This window comes from Heterodontus francisci, chromosome 6, assembly GCF_036365525.1.
Source record: "Heterodontus francisci isolate sHetFra1 chromosome 6, sHetFra1.hap1, whole genome shotgun sequence".
Lineage (NCBI taxonomy): Eukaryota > Metazoa > Chordata > Chondrichthyes > Heterodontiformes > Heterodontidae > Heterodontus > Heterodontus francisci.
In genome coordinates, this window is record NC_090376.1 from 57,323,943 (window position 1) to 57,343,088 (window position 19,146).

At 42.3% G+C, this 19,146-nt stretch overlaps 1 protein-coding gene across 3 annotated transcripts in view; it reads left to right on the top strand.

The window, feature by feature from the left end:
- The first annotated feature begins 351 nt into the window (after positions 1–351).
- Positions 352–19,146, top strand: part of cwf19l2 (CWF19 like cell cycle control factor 2) — a 231,319-nt gene continuing 212,524 nt past the window's right edge. For 2 of the 3 annotated variants that reach the window (XM_068033738.1, XM_068033739.1), the window contains exon 1: positions 352–454. In XM_068033738.1, coding sequence (XP_067889839.1) covers positions 362–454 — 93 coding nt within the window. In that variant the 5' untranslated portion in view covers positions 352–361. The other variant, XM_068033741.1, reaches the window with a different exon arrangement.

Below are 19,146 nucleotides of genomic sequence, written 5' to 3' on the forward strand. Positions count from 1 at the left end.
GGGATGGGTATGGCATGAGAGGGATAGGATGGGGATTTAAAGAAGTACTGTTGCAATAAAGATACTAATGTGCCTGCTAGTATTTAAATATACTTTACAGCCTAAATTAGGTTTAAATTCTTCCAGCAAAGAGCTAGCAGGGAAATTGGCTGAATGGCCTCCTATGCTAAAAAGTGTATCTATGTTCCCATCTATGCTTCAGAGAAGCAAAACAGCTCCATCACTCAGTTGTCCCACTCTCCACCCTCCCTGAGAGAGACAGGGAGCGTGCGCGGCTGCCGGGACATTGCCCAGTCTTCACGACGTTTATTTCGGTGCTGCACGACCGCCGTAAAGTTAACGTTACTACGGTAACAGTAAGATGGCGGAGTACGGAGGCAGGTTTGAAAGTGAGAAAGCAATCGAGGAAAGAAGAGAATTTAAACGAAGAGCGAGAGAGGAGATTGTGGCCAAGGTATTGTCTCGGCGCTGAAATGAGAACAGAAAGTGCCGGAAACACTCAGCAGGTCCGGCAGCACCCGTGTAGAGAGAAACAGAGCCAATGCTTCAGGTCTGTGACATTTCAACAGTGTTCTGACCTGACAGACCTGAGTGTTTACAGCACTTTCTGTTCTCATTTCAGAGTTCCAGCATCCGCAGTATTTTGTTTGTTTCGGTGCTGCCTGTCAGTCTGTCGGCTGGGTAGGGCTGCATCTGCAGTAGCCGTGGGAATGAAGGAGTCCACGCCTGTGCCCTTTAACGTTTAAAATCCACATCGCCAGCAGTAAACGCTGCAAGAGGCTAAATTAGTGTAAGAGGTCACTGATTAATTCGTGACAACCTACGAAATGGCAGCTACGTACGTTGGTGAATTCGCTTTTAAGATTAATCTTCACTCCCTTTGTATCATTTTAGAAGTGAAGTCTAGTATTTCCCCAACACTAGGAACTTGGCATTGAACCACAAACATGTGAAACACTTTCTGCAGCTTGGTGTCTTTCGTAATGCATTATTATACTATGGCTCATATCTTGATTGTTGGTTTGGTTCGCATCATTCCATCCATGAAAGGTGATGGACATGTATCAAACAATCCATTTCGGTGGGGTGTCTTCTCTTGGTGCACCTTTGCTGATGGCTGTGAAGGCCAGTCCTTGAGAGGCAGGTTCTGCCACGTGCTGCATGTGAAGCTGCCAAGTGCCACTGTGAGTTGTTGTTTTTGGCGATTGCGCCTGTTGCCAAGCTCCTGTAGCCACTGGTTGTGGTGTTAGTGCACACCAGTCCACAGGATGAGTCGCCATTTCTTTCTTTCTCCAGTTTGTGACTCCCAGGTGCGATAATCGACGTTTCGGGCCTTCACGTCACAGAAATGCAGAATCGTTACAGTACAGAAGGGAGCCATTGCAAGCATCCTTGAAATGGAGCTTTGGGTCCCCCGCTGGTCATCTGGCTTCTGATACCTCAACACACAGAAGGTCCTTGGATATGCAACCATCTTCCATCCTGCGGACATGTCCTCTGTTTGATTAGTGCCAACACACTTGGGAGCTCTGCCTTTGAGATGACTGCTGCTTTTGTGATTTGTGTCCTTCCAGGATATACGTTAATAATGCATTGCAGACTGAAGATGAAAGCTGGTAGCTGTAAGTCGCCCATGTTTCATAGCCATATGGCAAAGTGCTGCGAAAACAGGCCTTATAAACCATCAGCTTGGTTGTAAGAGTCAGCCTGGTATTATCCCATGTGTGTTTCGTAAGTTGGCCAAAGGTGCTAGCTGCTTTCCCTATGTGTGTATGGAGCTCTGCATCAAGGGACAGATTGTCTGTCACTGTGGACCTAATGTAGCAGAATTTGGTAACCACTTCCAATGGGGGGTTATTTTGTGTTTTTAGGGGTGGAGATGCAACACCTTGTCCTGTGACTACAGTTTTCTTGATGATTATAGTCAAAGACAGCAAGTTACAGGCATGGGAGAGATAGTCCATGAGTCTTTGTAGCAGGGTTTCCATGTGAGCAACTAGTGTAGCATCATCAGTCTGATCTCTGATCAGGACGTGATGTGTTTATGTCTTCGATTTCAGCCTTGATAGATTGCCGTCTGACCTAGTGTGCAAGTAGATTCCTTTCATATCTGCAGGAAAAGCGAAGGTCAGGAGCATGGAGAAGATGATGCCAGGGGTCTAGGACACAACCTTGTTTCACTCCATTCTTCACTCCGTAACAGAAGTGGAGCCATCATACTGTACAGTGCAATGCGTGTTGTCATGGAAAGAGTGGATGAGACAGAGGAACTTCAGTGGACAGCCAGTTTTTCCCAAAATCTTGTAGAACCCTGCTCTGCTGAGGTGTCAAATACCTTAATGCGATTTACGAAAGTAAGGTAAAGGGGTGTACTCTGTACCCTCCACTTCTCTTGTAGCTGGCAACTGGAGAAGAGCACATCTACAGTAGATGTGCCGGCAAGGGCACTGCACTGTGCTTCTGGGTACACTCGGTCTGCAAGTAAATGGAGTTTTTTTAAGTATGACCCTAGCAAAGGCCTTCCCTATAACAGTAAGGAATGAGATACCCCTGTAGTTGTTGCAGTCTCCTCTGTCGCCTTTGTTTTTGTATAGTGTGATGATTTTGTTATCACACATCTGCTGTGGAACAGAGCCTACTTTCCAGGAGAGGAGGCGAAGGTCATAAAGGTGTGGCAATAGATGGAACTTTCCGTGCTTGAACAGGTCGGCTGGGATTCCGCCCTTGCCAGTGCTCTTATGTTTGCTAGGCGATCTGTGGTCTTGTCGAGCTCCAGTGATGAGGTTTCTTCATCTGCCTCATCCATGACAGGAAGTTGCGGGAGAGCGTCAAGCGCAGACTGGGAAATGCCCAAATTACAGGACTACAGCTCACAGTAGTGTTCAGCCCAGCAGGGCATCTGTTTATTTCTGTCAGTGAGTGTGTCACCATCTGCCAACTTCAGGGGAGAAACTTTGGCAGGGCCAAGTGCCCTCTTGATCCCTTCGTACATAGCTTGTAGATTTCCTTTGTCACATGCAGTTTGGATTTCTTGACATAAGTTTATCCAGTGTTTGTTTGCACAGTATCTCCCTGTCCTTTGCATGGCTGTCTTGGCTACTCTCAGGTCATGCGGTGTCTTAGCTTGTAGCGTCAATGGGTTTTACATTCTGGAGTGAGCACCAGATAAAGTTAGCCTGCTGCTGAAGAAGTGCAGGAAAGAGAGAAGACCACAACCCAGCTCACTTTCCAGCATCTCTAAAAGACCCTGAGAAGCCTACTGTCTCAATTCATCTCGTCTCCTGTCTTTGAGGAAAAGCCTTTTAGACTGGTTCTCTACGCCGCCCGAAAAGGACTGTTCTAAAAGATCGCAGTGGCCCATTTACATGTACTCGGAAGTTAGGCTGTATGCCAGTTTTGGAACACAATATATCCTCATCTGTTGTTTTCTTCAAAAATGAGCAAGTATTTAGCCCAATTGTTTTTTTTTTGTTCGTAACAAAGCTCTGAACAAAAATCCATTTTATTTTTCAGAAGAGTGAGTTCAGAAGAGTGAGGGGGGATCTCATAGGAACCTATAAAATTCTAAAATAAAAACCAGAAATGCTGGAATCACTCAGCAGGTCTGGCAGCATCTGTGGAAAGAGACGCAGAGTTAACGTTTCGATGAAGGGTCACTGACCCGAAACGTTAACTCTGCTTCTCTTTCCACAGATGCTGCTAGACCTGCTGAGTGATTCCAGCATTTCTTGTTTTTATTTCAGATTTCCAGCATCCGCAGTATTTTGCTTTTACTATAAAATTCTAACATGACTTACAGGGTAGATGCAGGAAGGATGTTCCCGATGGTGGGGATGTCCAGAACCAGGGGTCATAGTCTAAGGATATGGGGTAAACCTTTCAGGACTGAGATGAGGAGAAATTTCTTCTCCCAGAGAGTGGTGAGCCTGTGGAATTCGCTACCACAGAAAGCAGTTGAAGTCAAAACATTGTATGTTTTCAAGAAGGAGTTGGATATAGCTCTTGGGTCTAAAGGGATCAAAGGGTATGGGGCGAAAGCGGAAACAGGTTACTGAGTTGGATGATCAGCCGTGATCATAATGAATGGCAAAGCAGGCTTGAAGGGCCGAATGGCCTACTCCTGCTCTTATTTTCTATGTTTCTATAACATTATTAATGATTCATTTTAGGAGAAAATAATTAAAATTTATATTTTTGGATAAGTTGGTATTAAATCACTAGTGGTGTGATTTCTGTTAGAACACCTTTTCTTATGCAGATCTGCTTGTGGTGGTCGTTCGGGTTTTTGTATGTGGAAGATCTGGCTGGATGGGAAAGGAGCCTAAAATGAACCATTTCCTTCTCTCCCATGTATAGCCCTGTCCTGCACTAATTACTTGCTATTAGATCTTTGTCAGTGCTGCTGTCCAGTGTGGTGACTTATCCCCCCCAGCTTCTCTACTTTTTGTTTTGTGCCAAAGCTGCTGAGCACCCATACTTGATCTGTGACTTGTCACATCCGGGCAATTCTGTTTTAACATTTTTTTTGATTTATTTTTGAAATTCCTGTTTGTTTTAAAATGTTTTGAGTTTGAGCAGCAAAATACACTGTCTAGAACATTGGATTCAAAGCTATTATTTTGCACAAAAAATTCAAATTGGGTATTTGTTAGTGAAACAGCACACTGCAGGAACATTTTAAAAATGGCATAAAACATTAAAGCTATTTTAAGGTGATTGAAACTTGAGCACTGTAGAAACTGCACAATGCATAGTTTCTGTACATAACAGTAAAAGTATCATATCATAAACATCAGGGGATTTTAGAATTGCCAGTAACTTTTTTTTTCTTCCGTCATCTCAAGCAAAGTATAACTGTAATTTACTGTTTAGCTTTTTCCCCACCTAAGTATTTTTCATTCATTTAAAAACTAGCACTTTGCTTGTAGAATAGGCCAGTTTCATCAGCATTAAAGATAGCTTTTAACCTATGATGTAATAAAATTTCTGGAATTTTATTCTGATGATGTCAGGGTCCACAGCCTTTCTCGTGTCTAGTGCATTAGATGTTTCCTTAAAGTCACGTGAAACAAATTGGCTGGATACTGATTTCTGTGATAGAGGGAACCTGCGAAGGAGGCTGAGTAGGATCAACTTTTAGCACAAGGTGTTTGCGAGCACTTTAACCTTTTGCTTTATCTTACCACTTTATCTTTTGCTCTTGCATGCTGGGATTCACTATGGTTGAGTTTGGGGATTCTTAGGCAGTCTCTTTTTTTAATTACCTGATTCTCCACCATCATTCTTGACTAGATGTGGAAGGGCTACAGAGCTTTGCTCTGATTCATTGGTTGTGGGACTATCTAGCTTTTTGCTCTGATAGTAGGTATTTCATTATAAAGAATGCAGAATGCCTGGTGTTACTTCTGACCTATCTATTACATTCCCCATTGTGGCAGGATTGATCTCCCAGCTTGATGGTGATAGAAGAGTGAGGGATGTGCTGAGTCCTGAGGTTATATAGATTGTTGTGATATACAATTTTGCTGCTAATGACCTACTGTGTATCATGAGTGTCCCAGTTTTTGGCTGCTAGTTCTGTTCATAGTTTGTCCCTGTCTGTACTGCTTTTGACTACTTCAAAGCATGAAAGTTAAGAGTATTTAATGTAATTTTCAGTATGATGCTTCAGTTCTGGCGAAGTATCAAAAGATGTATCTCTGTCTTCTACAAGTGAGCTCTGTGTAGCCCTTTGAAAAGAACATTTTGGAAGAGTCTGTCTGCCATGTGGGATTTACTCTAAACTTATTGCTCAGTCAAACTCTAAGGAAGGTGTGTTTTTGATGTATGAGTCGGGAAAAAATGAGACTTGTGATGAGCTCACTGAATAAATCTTAATTCCAGTCATAACATGCCTATTTAAGGAGGCCTGACTGAATGTTATTGAGAACTGGAGGCTCATGGGGTTGGTTTGTTGATCTAGGTTGACTCTCCATTGAACATTTATCATGAGTACTGTTAAAACTGATCTAGTTAATATTGTTGATAAATGCTCAATAGGATAGCCAGCCTTTTTCATAGCATCTCCTGCAATTACATTAGTTTTGTTAGCAAAGGATTTTATTGAATGCAGTGTAATTTGCTTTCCGTGTTAAGCAATTTCAGTGAAATTTCTTTTGACAAAATTAATTGTGGATGGGAATCAAAAATGTATTGGGTGTTAATAAATCATACTTTACAGCCTTGCTGATATTTCCACAAATTAAGCAAATGTGTGAACTGGTAGCTTGTAGCTATTTTAAAAATATTTAAATTATTTTGTGTCCTATGTTCATTTTCAAGCAATGAGTACCTAGGTTTCCCATTTAAAAAGATATATTCTATTGTGACATTTTGGATATCCAAGTGCTGGATAATTAGAATATTGCATTCACTTTTTTTTTCAGATGCTTACACGACTGGGTGATTTAAACGTTATGGAAATCACAATCTGAAGGAATGATATTGCCATTATATTGTGCAGTAGTGATGTCTGATTTTCTGAGAAGTTATTTGGAAGATGATGTCATGAGGGAGCTTGAGGTGTTGCCAACCTTTGTAAATCTGGGATAGGCAATTTTGTTCTTTTTAAATAAAACGTGGCCTGAGTGAAAACAAAGGTGAACCCAAATCCACTCTGCTGAGTTTCAATCTGCTTTCATTAAAGCTGAAATCTATATTGTTGGCAGGAAAAACTAAGGACTAGACATGCGTAAAACTCCTGAAATGTGTACTAGGAAGATTTGCGTTTTCCTCTGGACTTTCATTTGTGACCCTGGTGTGCTACCTGTGTGCTTTGAAAAGTACTGAATATAGTTATAAAAAGAGCTTCTTGGGTAAGTCCAATAAAGACCCCAAAGTATCCTTTAAAAATCAGACAAGTTTCTTCATAAATTGCTGGTATAGATATGTGTATACTAGCTCTTTTCAGATTTTAAGTCAGATAATACACTTATCAAAACGATTGCTTTTTTCATAGATGAGGTTTTGAGCCACTGGTACTGCTGTATGGATGTTGAAAACTTTTGTTGAACTATGTTCATAATTATAAAGTAAAGCCTCAGCTCAAACTCTGTATTCCAATGTGAAATAGATATAGGGTAAGAATTTTGAAATGAAAACATGAAATGCTGGAAATACTCAGCAGGTCTGATGAAGGGTCACGAACCTGAAACGTTAACTCTGCTTCTCTCCACAGACGCTGCCAGATCTGCTGAGTATTTCCAGCATTTCTTGTTTTTATTTCAGATTTCCAGCATCTGTAGTATTTTGCTTTTATTTTAAGAGTTTTAAAATGTTGGTTCCTTAAATATCTTGTGTGGTGTATGGTATGACATACAGGATTGGTGGAGTGCAGCTTCAGGCCTACAATTGGCCACATGTGAATTCCAGATCTTGGGTCTGTTGCTGTCGAGAGGTGTCAAACGTAAGTTGAGTACTTTTTACGCATGGGGGAGGAAAATTAGCTTGAGAGACTTCACCAGTCTTGCAAACTTTGCAGCTGCTGACTTGAAGCAGATTTGATGAGAGCACAGGAAGAGGTTGTCTGCTTACTTTCTGGTGTACTGACTCATGATTGGTAAGTAAAAGTGAAGACTTTAAGTGGTGGGAGTAGGATTTAGCTTTTTATTTCTGTAAAATCCTTCCAAAGAATGAATGTGTCTTGCCAGTCTAAACAGTTGAAGTCGGAGAGATGAACTAGGAGCATTTGGAATGAGTATAATCTGGGAAAGTTGTTCGTCCTTACTACATTGACTGTCTCTAAGAATCACAGAGGCAATGCATCTGAGTGAGCTGTCTCTGTACTGGAGGCATAACAGGATGGGCAAATGTAGTCCACTGAAAAATGTGTATCAGTACTTTTAAGAAGTAAGATTAGGAAAAAGATATACAACTTAATTGGTACAAATTTAAATGGAGCACAAAGACTTCAGTTTATAAAGAGACAATTAAAGGTGGCAGCGCAAGTAGATAAATTCACGAAAAAGACAAATGGAGTCCCTGATTTTGTGAATGGAGACATAAAATACAAAAGCAAAGAGTTAATATTGAACTTGAATAAGACCTATGTATTGAGTTGGAGTATTGCATACAATTTTTGGAACCCCATTATAGGAGAGATATAAAAGCACTGGGATATGACCAAAGCTATGGAGTTCTGGTCTTGAAAAGAGACTTGAAAAGGTTAAGCTTTTTCACAGGAGCTGAAAAGGTTAAGGGTGATCTTATAATCACCTTCAAGATTATGAAGTGTTATGATAAGGTAAATAGTGATCGACTGTTTTCATTGGTCACTGAGATGGTAATGAGAGGGCACAAATTTTCAAAAACACGAATAAGAATTAATGGGGAGGTTGGGAAAAGAGCTTTGAGGATAATGGAAATGCGAAAATCCATGTGATGGACAGTTGGTCAAAAAAAATTGAACGATATGGGGCGTGATCAAGAGAGTGGGATAGGGGTCTTGAATCTAAATTGCCTGTTTCTAAGCTGTACGCTTCTATGATTCCATACTAAGATAACTACGGTACTGTTGGTAGAAACTGGGAAGCTCTTTCTCACTGGGACTCTGTTTTTAATTTTTCAAGGAAATGTTAACAATATAAAAGCAAAATACTGCAGATGCTGGAAATCTGAAATAAAAACAAATGCTGGAAATACTCAGCAGGTCTGGCAGCATCTGTGCAGAGAGAAGCAGAGTTAACGTTTCAGGTCAGAGACCCTTCTTCAGAACGTTAAGAACATGTCCATTATAATCTGTCTGTTAGGAGATTTGCAATATTGCATGCTTCTCTCTTATCTCTCCTCATGCCCTGTCTGGGCTCACCGTCTCCATGAGACACACCACTTCCTCAAAAAAAAAAAAGCCCTTGACTCCTCTATCCTTGTAACATACTGTCCCATATCCAATCTCCTTTTGCTTTCCAAAGTCCTTAAACATTCTGTTGCCTCTCAAATCCATGCTCATCTTTCTCAGAACTCCATGTTTAAATCCTTCAAATCAGTTTTTCATCTATCCCACAGGACTGAAAAGGTTCTTCTCAGAGTCACAAATGACAACCTATGTGACTGTGACCATGCTAAACAATTCTTCTTTGATCTGTCTGGAGCCTTTGACAGGGTTCACCACACTATCATCTTCCAGGCAGACTACACCCACCTAGTTCCATTCTCATATTTCCAGTAGTGACCAGAAAATCACCTGTAATGGCTTCTGTTCCCATTCCCACACCTCTGGTGTGCCCAAGGGTCTGTCTTTGATCCCCTCCTGTTTCTCATGTGCTGCCCCCGGATACATCATCCAAAAACATAGCTCCAGTTTCCACATGTACGCTGATGACACCCAGCTTTGTCCTGGATGATGTCAAGCTTCTTGAGTGTTTTTGGAGCTGCACTCACCCAGGCAAGTGGGCAATATTGCATTACATACCCTTAGTTGTGTTTTGCAGATAGTGGAAAGGGTTTGGGGAGTCAGTAGGTGAATTACCACAAAATTCCCAGCCTCTGTCCTGCTCTTGTAGCCACAGTGTTTATGTTGCTGGTCCAGTTAAGCTTCTGGTAAATGTGATTCCTAGGATGTTGATGGTGGGGGATTTGGTGTTGGTAATGCCATTGAATATCAAAGGCAGTTGGTTACACACTCTTGTTGGAGATGGTCATTTCCTAGCACTTGTGCTGTGTGAATAGTATTTGTCACTGATCAGCACATGCCTGAATGCCATCACCTTATTAGAATTAGAACATTACAGCGCAGTACAGGCCCTTCGGCCCTCGATGTTATATCGGTGCCCTCTGGTTCTCAAACCTCCCATCAATGGGAATGGTTTCTCCCTATCTTCTCTGTGTAGATCCCTCATGATTTTGAACATCGCTATCAGATCTCCTCTTAATCTTCTCTTCTCCAAGGAGAACAGCTCCAGCTTTTCCAGTCTCTCCACGTAACTGAAGTTCCTCATCCCTGTAACCATTCTCGTGAATCTTTTCCGCACCCGCTCTAATGCCTTAATATCCTTCCTAAAGTGCGGTGCCCAGAACTGGACACAATACTTCAGTTGAAACCAAACCAGTGTGTTATATAGGTTTATCATAACTTCCTTGCTTTTGTACTCTTTGCCCCTACTTATAAAGCCCAGGATCCCGTATGCTTTATTAACTGCTTTCAAAACCTGCCCTGCAATCTTCAGTGATTTGTGCACATATACCCACAGGTCCCTCTGCTTCTGCACCCCCTTGAGAATTGTACCCTTTTATTTATGTTGCCTCTCCTTGTTCTTCCTACCAAAATGAATCACTTAGCACTTCTCTGCATTCAATTTCATCTGCCACTTGTCTGCCTATTCCACCAGCTTGTCTATGTCCCCTTGGAAGTTTATCACTATCCTCCTCACGATACTTCCAAGTTTAGTGTCATCTGCAAATTTTGAAACTTTGCCCTGTACATCCAAGTCTAAGATATTTAATATTTATCAGGAAAAGCAGGGGTCCTAACACTGATCCCTGGGGAACTCCACTATAGACCTTCATCCAATCCGAAAAACAACCGTTCACTGCTATCCTCTGTTTCCTGTCACTCAGCCAATTTTGTATCCGTGCTGCTACTGTCCCTTTTATTCTATGGGCTCTAACTTTGCTGATGAGCCTGTTATGTGGCACTTCATCAAATGTCTTTTGGAAGTCCATGTACACCACATTAATCATATTACCCTCATCAACTCTCTCTGTTACCTCATCAAAAAACTCCAAGTTCGTTTCATAGACAGGACATACCTGGGCACTGGCTAGATGCCAGTGTTGCAGCTGTACTGGAACAGTTTGGCTAGAGGCGCATCTAGTTCTGAAGCACAAATCTTCAGTACTACAGCCAGGCTACAGTTGGAGCCCATAGCCTTTGCTGTATCCAGTGTGCTTAGCCATTTTTTTCCCCCATGATATATGGAGTGAATCGAATTCAATGTGTGATGGTGGAGATCACAGGAGGAAGATGGTTGCAAACATGTCAACCTTTTCTTTTGCACTCATTGGGCTCCTCTATCATTGAGGGTGTGGATGTTTTTGGAGCCTCTTCCCATTAGTTGTTTAATTATCCACCACTATTCTCGACTGGATGTGGCAGAACTGCATAGCTTTAATCTGATCCATTGGTGTGGGATCACTTAGTTTTGCCTGTAGCATGCTGCTTTTGCTGTTTAGCATGCATGTAGTCCTGTCCTGTAGCTTCACCAGGTTGGCACCTCATTTTTAGATATGCCTGGTACTGCTCCTGGCATGCTCTTCTACACTCCTCATTGAACCAGGTTTGAACCTAGCTTGATGGTAATCGTAGAGTGAGAGGCATGCCAGGCCATGAGGTTAAATGTTGTGGTAGAATACAATTCTGCTGTATACTTCATAAGCTGTATACTTCATCATTGATCCAGGGTGATCAATTTTATTTAGAAGCTTGCCGAGGGCAGAATTTTTCTTTACTGACAAGCATTTTGTTGTGAAAGGCGAGCTGACATTTAGGTGGTCTTTTGATGTATATATTTATTTACTCAGCCGCTGCAATGGAACAAACACTGCCATGCGGTGTATGCTTGCATTCAAGAAGTATGGTGCATCAAAAAGCGGCTTGTGCATCGTCAGCAGGTTTTAGTTCTGAAAGACATTTTGTTACAGAATAGCAAATAAGAAGCATCGTTAACCACTTTATGTAAAGAAACAGAGGACAGAACTTTTCTGGAGAAAAAGATGAGACGAGCCTCAGATCTACAACATTGAGATACTAACTCCTCCATTCTAGCTGCAATCACAGGGCTGCTTAAGTATTGAACTTTTACATAAATGTCATGACAGACCACTGTTTTGGATTACTGAAATTTTCACCTTATTTCAGCACCAAGTAGTATAATTTAGTCCACAAAAAGCAGGACAAACCCAATCCAGCCAATTACCATCCCATCAGTCTACTCTGAATCATCAGAAAAGTGTTGGAAGGTGTTGTTGACAATGTTATCAAGCAACACTTACTCAGCAATAACCTGCTCACCAATGCTCAGTTTGGGTTCCACCAGGACCACTTGGATCAAAACCTTGATACAAACACAGATAAAAGAGCTGAATTCCAGAGGTGTGGTGAGAGTGACTGCCCTTGACATCAGAGCAGCATTTGACCGAGTGCGGCATCAAAGAGTCCTAGCAAAATTGAAGTCAAATGGGAATCGGAGTGGGGGGGGAGCTCTCCACTGATTGGAGTCATACCTAGCACAAAGGAAGGTGGTTGTGATGGTGGTTGTTGGAGGCCAAACATCTCAGCCGCAGCTCATTGCTGCAGGAATTGCTCAGGGTAGTAGCCTAGGCCCAACCATCCTTGGCTGTTTCATATATGACCTTCCCTTCATCATAAGGTCAGAAGTGGGAATGTTCGCTGATGATTGCACAGTGTTCAGTTCCGTTTGTGACTCCTCAGATACTGAAGCATTCTGTGTCCACATGTAGCAAGGCAATCTGACTTAGTCTGATAAGTGGCAAGTAACACTCATGCCACACAAATGCCAGGCATTGACCATCTCCAACAAGAGAGAATCTGGTAGTACAGAACTTGAGTATTGCTGAAAATAGAGACAGTTTGTCAAAGCTTTTCATTTTGCACTCATCAGGACAAATCAAAAGAATACCAAAGTAAGGGAAACAACAAATTTAAACTGTATGAGAAGAGAGTGCTGATTGGTTGGCAAGTGGACTCTGGTAGAGCTGTTGCCATGGAGAATGCACCAGCTTATGGTGACTGACAGTTAACTGCCAAGCTTTGTTTGAATTTAAACCAGGCAGCTTGACTCTGGTTGGTCAAGGCATTGCCCTGAGGAATGAACCAGCGAATGGCTGTCACTTATTTTGTTTAGCTGAAACAGGCGCAATGTGTGTACAAGGTTTTTCAGTCTGCAAAGAACAGGGCCTTGTGTATTAATATATGTAGCTTCCAGTACGCACAAATGCACTACACTGCAAGGCCAACTGATGATCTTAAAAGTGTAATTCTTAACACACCTGAGGATTATTTAGCAAATGTTGTCCAATCGCAGAATCACTTCTAATGTTGGACACTGTGTTTTGAGTTTTGCAAGCATGGACTGGTTGGATATGGCCTGTACCTTGTCTGTTGCGAACAGTGGGAGGGGCATGTTTTTTTATTTTATTTTAGAGATACAGCACTGAAACAGGCCCTTCGGCCCGCCGAGTCTGTGCCGACCAACAACCACCCATTTATACTAACCCTACAGTAATCCCATATTCCCTATCACCTACATACACGAGGGGCAATTTACAACGGCCAATTTACCTATCACCTGCAAGTCTTTGGCTGTGGGAGGAAACCGGAGCACCTGGGAAAAACCCACGCAGACACAGGGAGAACTTGCGAACTCCGCACAGGCAGTACCCTGAATCGAACCCAGGTCCCTGGAGCTGTGAGGCTGCGGTGCTAACCACTGTGCCACGATCTGCCAGTCTTTGGGATGTACGGCCTATAAACCTAGCATTACACTGGCATTGAAATTCGTATATCACATTACTCAATTGTGTGATAGGCAGAATGTCTTTTTGGCTTGATGGCAGCATCTGTTAGTGGCGAACACCACACGTTGCTACTGCATAGTAGCAGTGTAAAACAGCTAGCTCTACCTGTTGCTCCAATTTTTGGGATACATTACCCTTCCAGGGTAATCTCAGGTACACAGGGCACGTTTCAGGGTGAATTGTCCTGATGAGTGCAAGATGAAAAGCTTCGACAAAATGTCTCTATTTTCAGCAATACTTGAGAGAATCTGACCATCTCCCCTTGACATTCAACGGCATTACCATCAAGATGGGGGTGGGGGGTGGTGGGAGGGGGGGGGGGGTACCATTGACCAGAAACTTAACTGGACCAGCCAGAATATAAGAGCAGGGAGGTTATGCTGGAACTGTATAAATCATTGGTTCGGCCACAACTTGAGTACTGTGTGCCGTTCTGCTCCCTCATTAAAGAAAGGATGTAATTGCACTAGAGAGGGTACAGAGGAGATTTACGACGATGTTGCCAGGACTGGAAAAATGCAGCAACAAGGAAAGATTGGATAGGCTGGGGTTGTTCTCCTTGGAACAGAGAAGGCTGAGGGGAGATTTGATTGAAATGTACAAAATTGTGAGGGGCCTGGATAGAGTAGGCCTATTCACCTTCGCAGAGAGGTCAGTGACTAGGGAGAATAGATTTAAAGTGATTGGCAGAAAGTTTAGAGGGGGTATGAGGAAAAGTGTTTTTCACCCTGAGGGTGGTAAGGGTCTGGAACTCACTGTTTGAAAGGGTAGTAGAGGCAGAAACCCTCAATTCATTTAAAATGGATATGCACCTCGGGTGCCATAACCTGCAAGGCTATGCACCAAATGCTGGAAGGTGGGATTAGGCTAGGTGGCTCATTTTTTCAGCCGGCGCAGACGAGATGAGTCAAGTGGCCTTTTTCTGTCCTGCAAACCTTCTATGATTCTATATAAATACTGTGGCTACAAGAGCAGGTCAGAGACTGGGAATTCTGCAGCAAATAACTCCCCTCCTAACTCCCCAAAGCCTGTTCATCCAAGGCACAAGTCAGGAGTGTGATGCAATACTCTCCACTTGGCTGGATGAGTGCAGCACCTACAAGCTCAACACCATCCAGGACAAAGCAGCCCGCTTGATCGGCACCCCATCCACCACCTGCAACATTCACTCCCTTCACCACCGACGCACAGTGGTAGCAGTGTGTACCATATACAAGATGCACTGCTGCAACTCACCAAGCCTCCTTCAACAGCATCTTCCAAACCCATGACCTCTACCACCGAGAAGGGCATGGGCAGCAGATGCATGGAAACACCACCACTTGCACATTTCCCTCCAAGTCACACACCATCCTGACTTGGAACTATATCACCAATCCTTCACTCGCTGGGTCAAAAACCTAGAACTCCCTTCCTAATAGCACTGTGGGTGTACCTGCAACAGATGGACTGCAGCAATTCAAGAAGGCAGCTCACCACCTTCCAAGGGCAATTATGGATGGGCAACAAATGCTGGCCTTACCAGTGACACTCACATTTCATGAAAGAATTTAAAAAAAATGTTAGTTCCAGTTGCATCTGGGATAATTCCACTGTATGGAATATAGTGTGTCATTTAACAGAGAACCATAGTAATACAGAGTATTCTTTGATATAATATGGTTCACATTATCAGGACATCCCAATGTGCTTGAAGTGTAATCACGGTTGTGTGTAAGCAAATACGGCAGTCAATTTACACACAGCAAGGCTCCTTAAACAACAGAGAGCAAAATGTCCAGTTTATCTGTTTTACGAAATATGAAAATAACGTGCCGGTTGGCCCATCAAGCTTACCCCACACCATGATGGCTAGACCATCATGGCTAAACACTCCTTGCCACTCCCAATCACCCCACTCACCTCCCTCACACCTACTGTCACAGCCATGTAATCTCCTTGGAGTGGCTAAAAAACACCAGAGCCAATAATGAAGAAGAATATTCTGTAAAATTCCTCTCCAACCCCCCTCAGACAATCAGAACCAGTCCAGGAGATCACATGGACCAAGTATTACTTACTTTTACTATACAAAATCAAGGAAATTATGCTGTGCCTTTATAAGGCTCTGGTTAGGCTACAACTGGAGTATTGCATCCAGTTCTGGTCATCACACTTTTGGAAGGATGTGAGGGTCCTTTAAAGGGTGCAGAGGAGATTTACCAGAATGGTTCCAGGGATGAAGGATTTTAGTTACAAGGTTAGGTTGGAGAAACTGGGATTATTCTTCTTGGACCAAAGGAGATTGAAGGGAGATTTGATCGAGGTGTACAAGTTTTGAGGTATACAGGTATGGATAGAGTAGACAAAAAAAAGTTGTTCCCATTAGCTGATGGTACAAGGACTAGGGGACACAGATTTAAGGTTTTAGGAGGGGATGCTGTGGGGATGTGAGGAAGACTTTTTTATGCAGCAAGTGGTAACAACTTGGAACTTGCTGCCTACAAGGCTGGTGAAAGCAGAAACGATGAATGATTTCAAAAGGAAATTGGATGGGCACGAGAGAAATAAACTTGCAGGGATTAGAGGGATGGAGCTGGGGAGTTGGACTGATTGAAGTGCTCTGCAGAGAGCTGGCATGGACTTGGGTCGAATGGCCTCCTCTGCCATTATGACTCTACCTTCTCTATGATGCAATGTTTGTCCCAGTCAGGATCTGCTCCAGTTCATTCTTGGAGGCAGACCGAGAGGCAGCAGCCATCACACCAGCTGGCAGTGTGCTCCAGAGACACTCAATTGTCTGAGAAAAGAAGAACCGCCTAATATCCAGTCTATTCCTGCTGTTACATTGTTTAACTTCATGTTCCTTGGCTCTCCCAATCTGTTAAACTGGAATAATCAACTAATAGTAACTCTATCTAGCTTGTTAATTATTTTTATAGGCCTCTATCAGGTCACTTGTAAGTCTACACTACTCTAAATTAAATATGCCAAGGTCCTTGAGCCTATCTGATAACTGAGGTTCTTTAAGTTAGGCAGCATTCTTTTAGCTCCCTTCTGGACCTTTTTGAAGATCATTATATCGCCAATCAGTGAGGGGGTTCAAAACTGGGCAAAGTACTCGAATGCGCTCTGACCAGTGACTAGCACAGTGTCAAAATGGTGTTCTTTGATTTACGCTGTTTTTATTAATGTAACCTAATACTTTGTTAATTTTGGCTACAGTTTCTCTACATTGGTCATGACCCTTCAGTGATTTGTCCATAATAACAAGATCTGCTTTTCTCCCAACCTCTTTCAGTATAGTTCCCTGCAAATAATATGTCTGTTCTGTGTTGGCCTTACCAACTTGCCTGACACTACATTTATCTAAATTAAATACCAATTGTCAATGTGTGGCCCACTCCCCTGGAACATCTAAATCTTTTTTTGGATTTGATTGCACTCCTCCATTGTCTTAACCTTTGCACACATTTTGGTGTCCTCTGCAAACTTACTTTCCGTACTCCCAACACTGCTGTCCAGGTCATTGGACATTGAAGAGTAACAGTCCCTGGGGGACATCACTAGTAACACGTCTCCAAGCTGAACCATATCTGTTAACTACAATTTTTTGTCTACAGCATTTCAAATTTGTACTGATATCATAAGATTCTATCTTATGGATTAACCTAGTCTGAGACTTTCAGAAAGTCCAGGCAGACAATGTCTATCGGATTTCGTTTATCCACTATCCTGTTGGGGTCTGAAGTTCTTTTAATGGATGATAAATACCTGGTAGTTCAAGATAATAGGGTGAACAGGCATTGGGTATTAATTAGTTAATTGTATTCAAGTGTGTATATATAAAGAGCCAGCCAGCACTGGTTGTGTGGTATAAAAACAAGAAATACTCAGCAGGTCTGGCGGCATCTGTGCAGAGTTAATGTTTCAGGTCAGTGACCTTTCATCTGAACTGGTTGAGTGGTATTTGGAGAGCAGAAGTAAGCTCTGTGACAAGCAATAAACAATCTACACCAAAGCATCCTAGTCTCGGTGTCTTCACAAACAGGCTTGGAGATTTCTGCAACATTGGTAGCAGAAGATGGTTGTCTGAAAGTGAAGATTGGGGACTAAGATTTGTTTTCAGACAGGAGATTAGAAGTGGAGGTTTTTTTTGAGAAAGTTGTGTTTGGAGGGTTTTTTTTGAAGAAAGATGACTGAAACCAAGTGTAAGGCGTTGGGATATGATTTCCCACCACTGTTTTATGAAGCCGAACCTTACGATCAATGAAAGAATGAAGTTGATATATGGACGCAGGTTACGTCTTTACCTAAAAGTAAACAAGGAATGACCCTTGCACTTTCACTCCCCATCAGAAGCAAGATCAGGGCAAAGTGTTCTCGGAGCTAGAGGCTCATCATTTGGACGATGAGGAAGGTTTGGACAAACTCTTGAAATATATGGAAAAAATTTATATGAAAGATGACTTATTGAGTGCATATGAGGTGTGGTCAGACTTTGATAAATTTAGAAAAATGGATGGTTCTTCCACAGAAGAATATATTATGGAGTTTAATCGACTGTATGCAAGGTTGCAGCGATTCTGCTTGGAAATTCCTAGATCATTACTTGCCTTCAAATTGTTGTATTGTGCTAGGATATCGAACATGGATAGGCTCTTGGTATTAACCAGAGTTAGATTCAATTAAAAACATACGCTATTTGATCAGATGTCTGCGCCCTGAAAAATTTTGGGGAAAACATTCCTTTCCGGCTGCTTTCATGGCGCAGATGGGCTCTTTAGCGGTGACACCGCAGGTGGAGGATATAATGCTAGCAGCATTTCAAGGCCATTCAAGTATGGGGCCCAGGCGTCAGTACGAAAGAAGAAATACAAAACGAATGAGGATAGAGATCCTTTTTGGCAGTAATAACAGACGGCAGGAATTGGGTAATTATGGCAGAAGAATGAACCCTAGGAATAACCAAGGGATGGTCAACAGCTGTTTCCGATGTGACTCAAAGTATCACTATGCGTTGCATTGTTCAAAAAGGAATAGCAGGGTTTTTGAGATGACACATGATGTGGAAGGTGAGGATGACATTGCTGATCAATCAGAAGGAATTGTACTGGTCACGAGTAGTTTCAGTCCAGTAATGAGTGTCCTAGTCGCAGATTTGTTCAATTGTGCAGTACTAGACAATGGGTGTACGTCCACAGTATGTGGAGTGGACTGGTTAAGGTGTTACATGGATTCTTTAAGTAAGGAAGACCAAAATAAGGTCAAAGAATACGACAGTTCCACCTGTTTCAGGTTTGGGGTTGACAACATGTTGAAATCACTAAAAAGAGTGATAATTCCATGTCAAATAGCAGGGATAAACCATTTTATTAGTATGGATGTGGTATCCAGTGATATACCTTTGCTGTTAAGTAAACCGTCTCTGGAAAACGCTTGGATGAAATTGGATATGGAACATGATAAGGTGATTGTCTTTGGGAAATCTGTAGCTTTGTGGTTTACACAGTCGGGGCATTATTGTATTCCTTTAGCATGACCTAACATCTCTAAGCAGGATGTTTAAAGAAGTATTAATGGCATCGGGGTAGG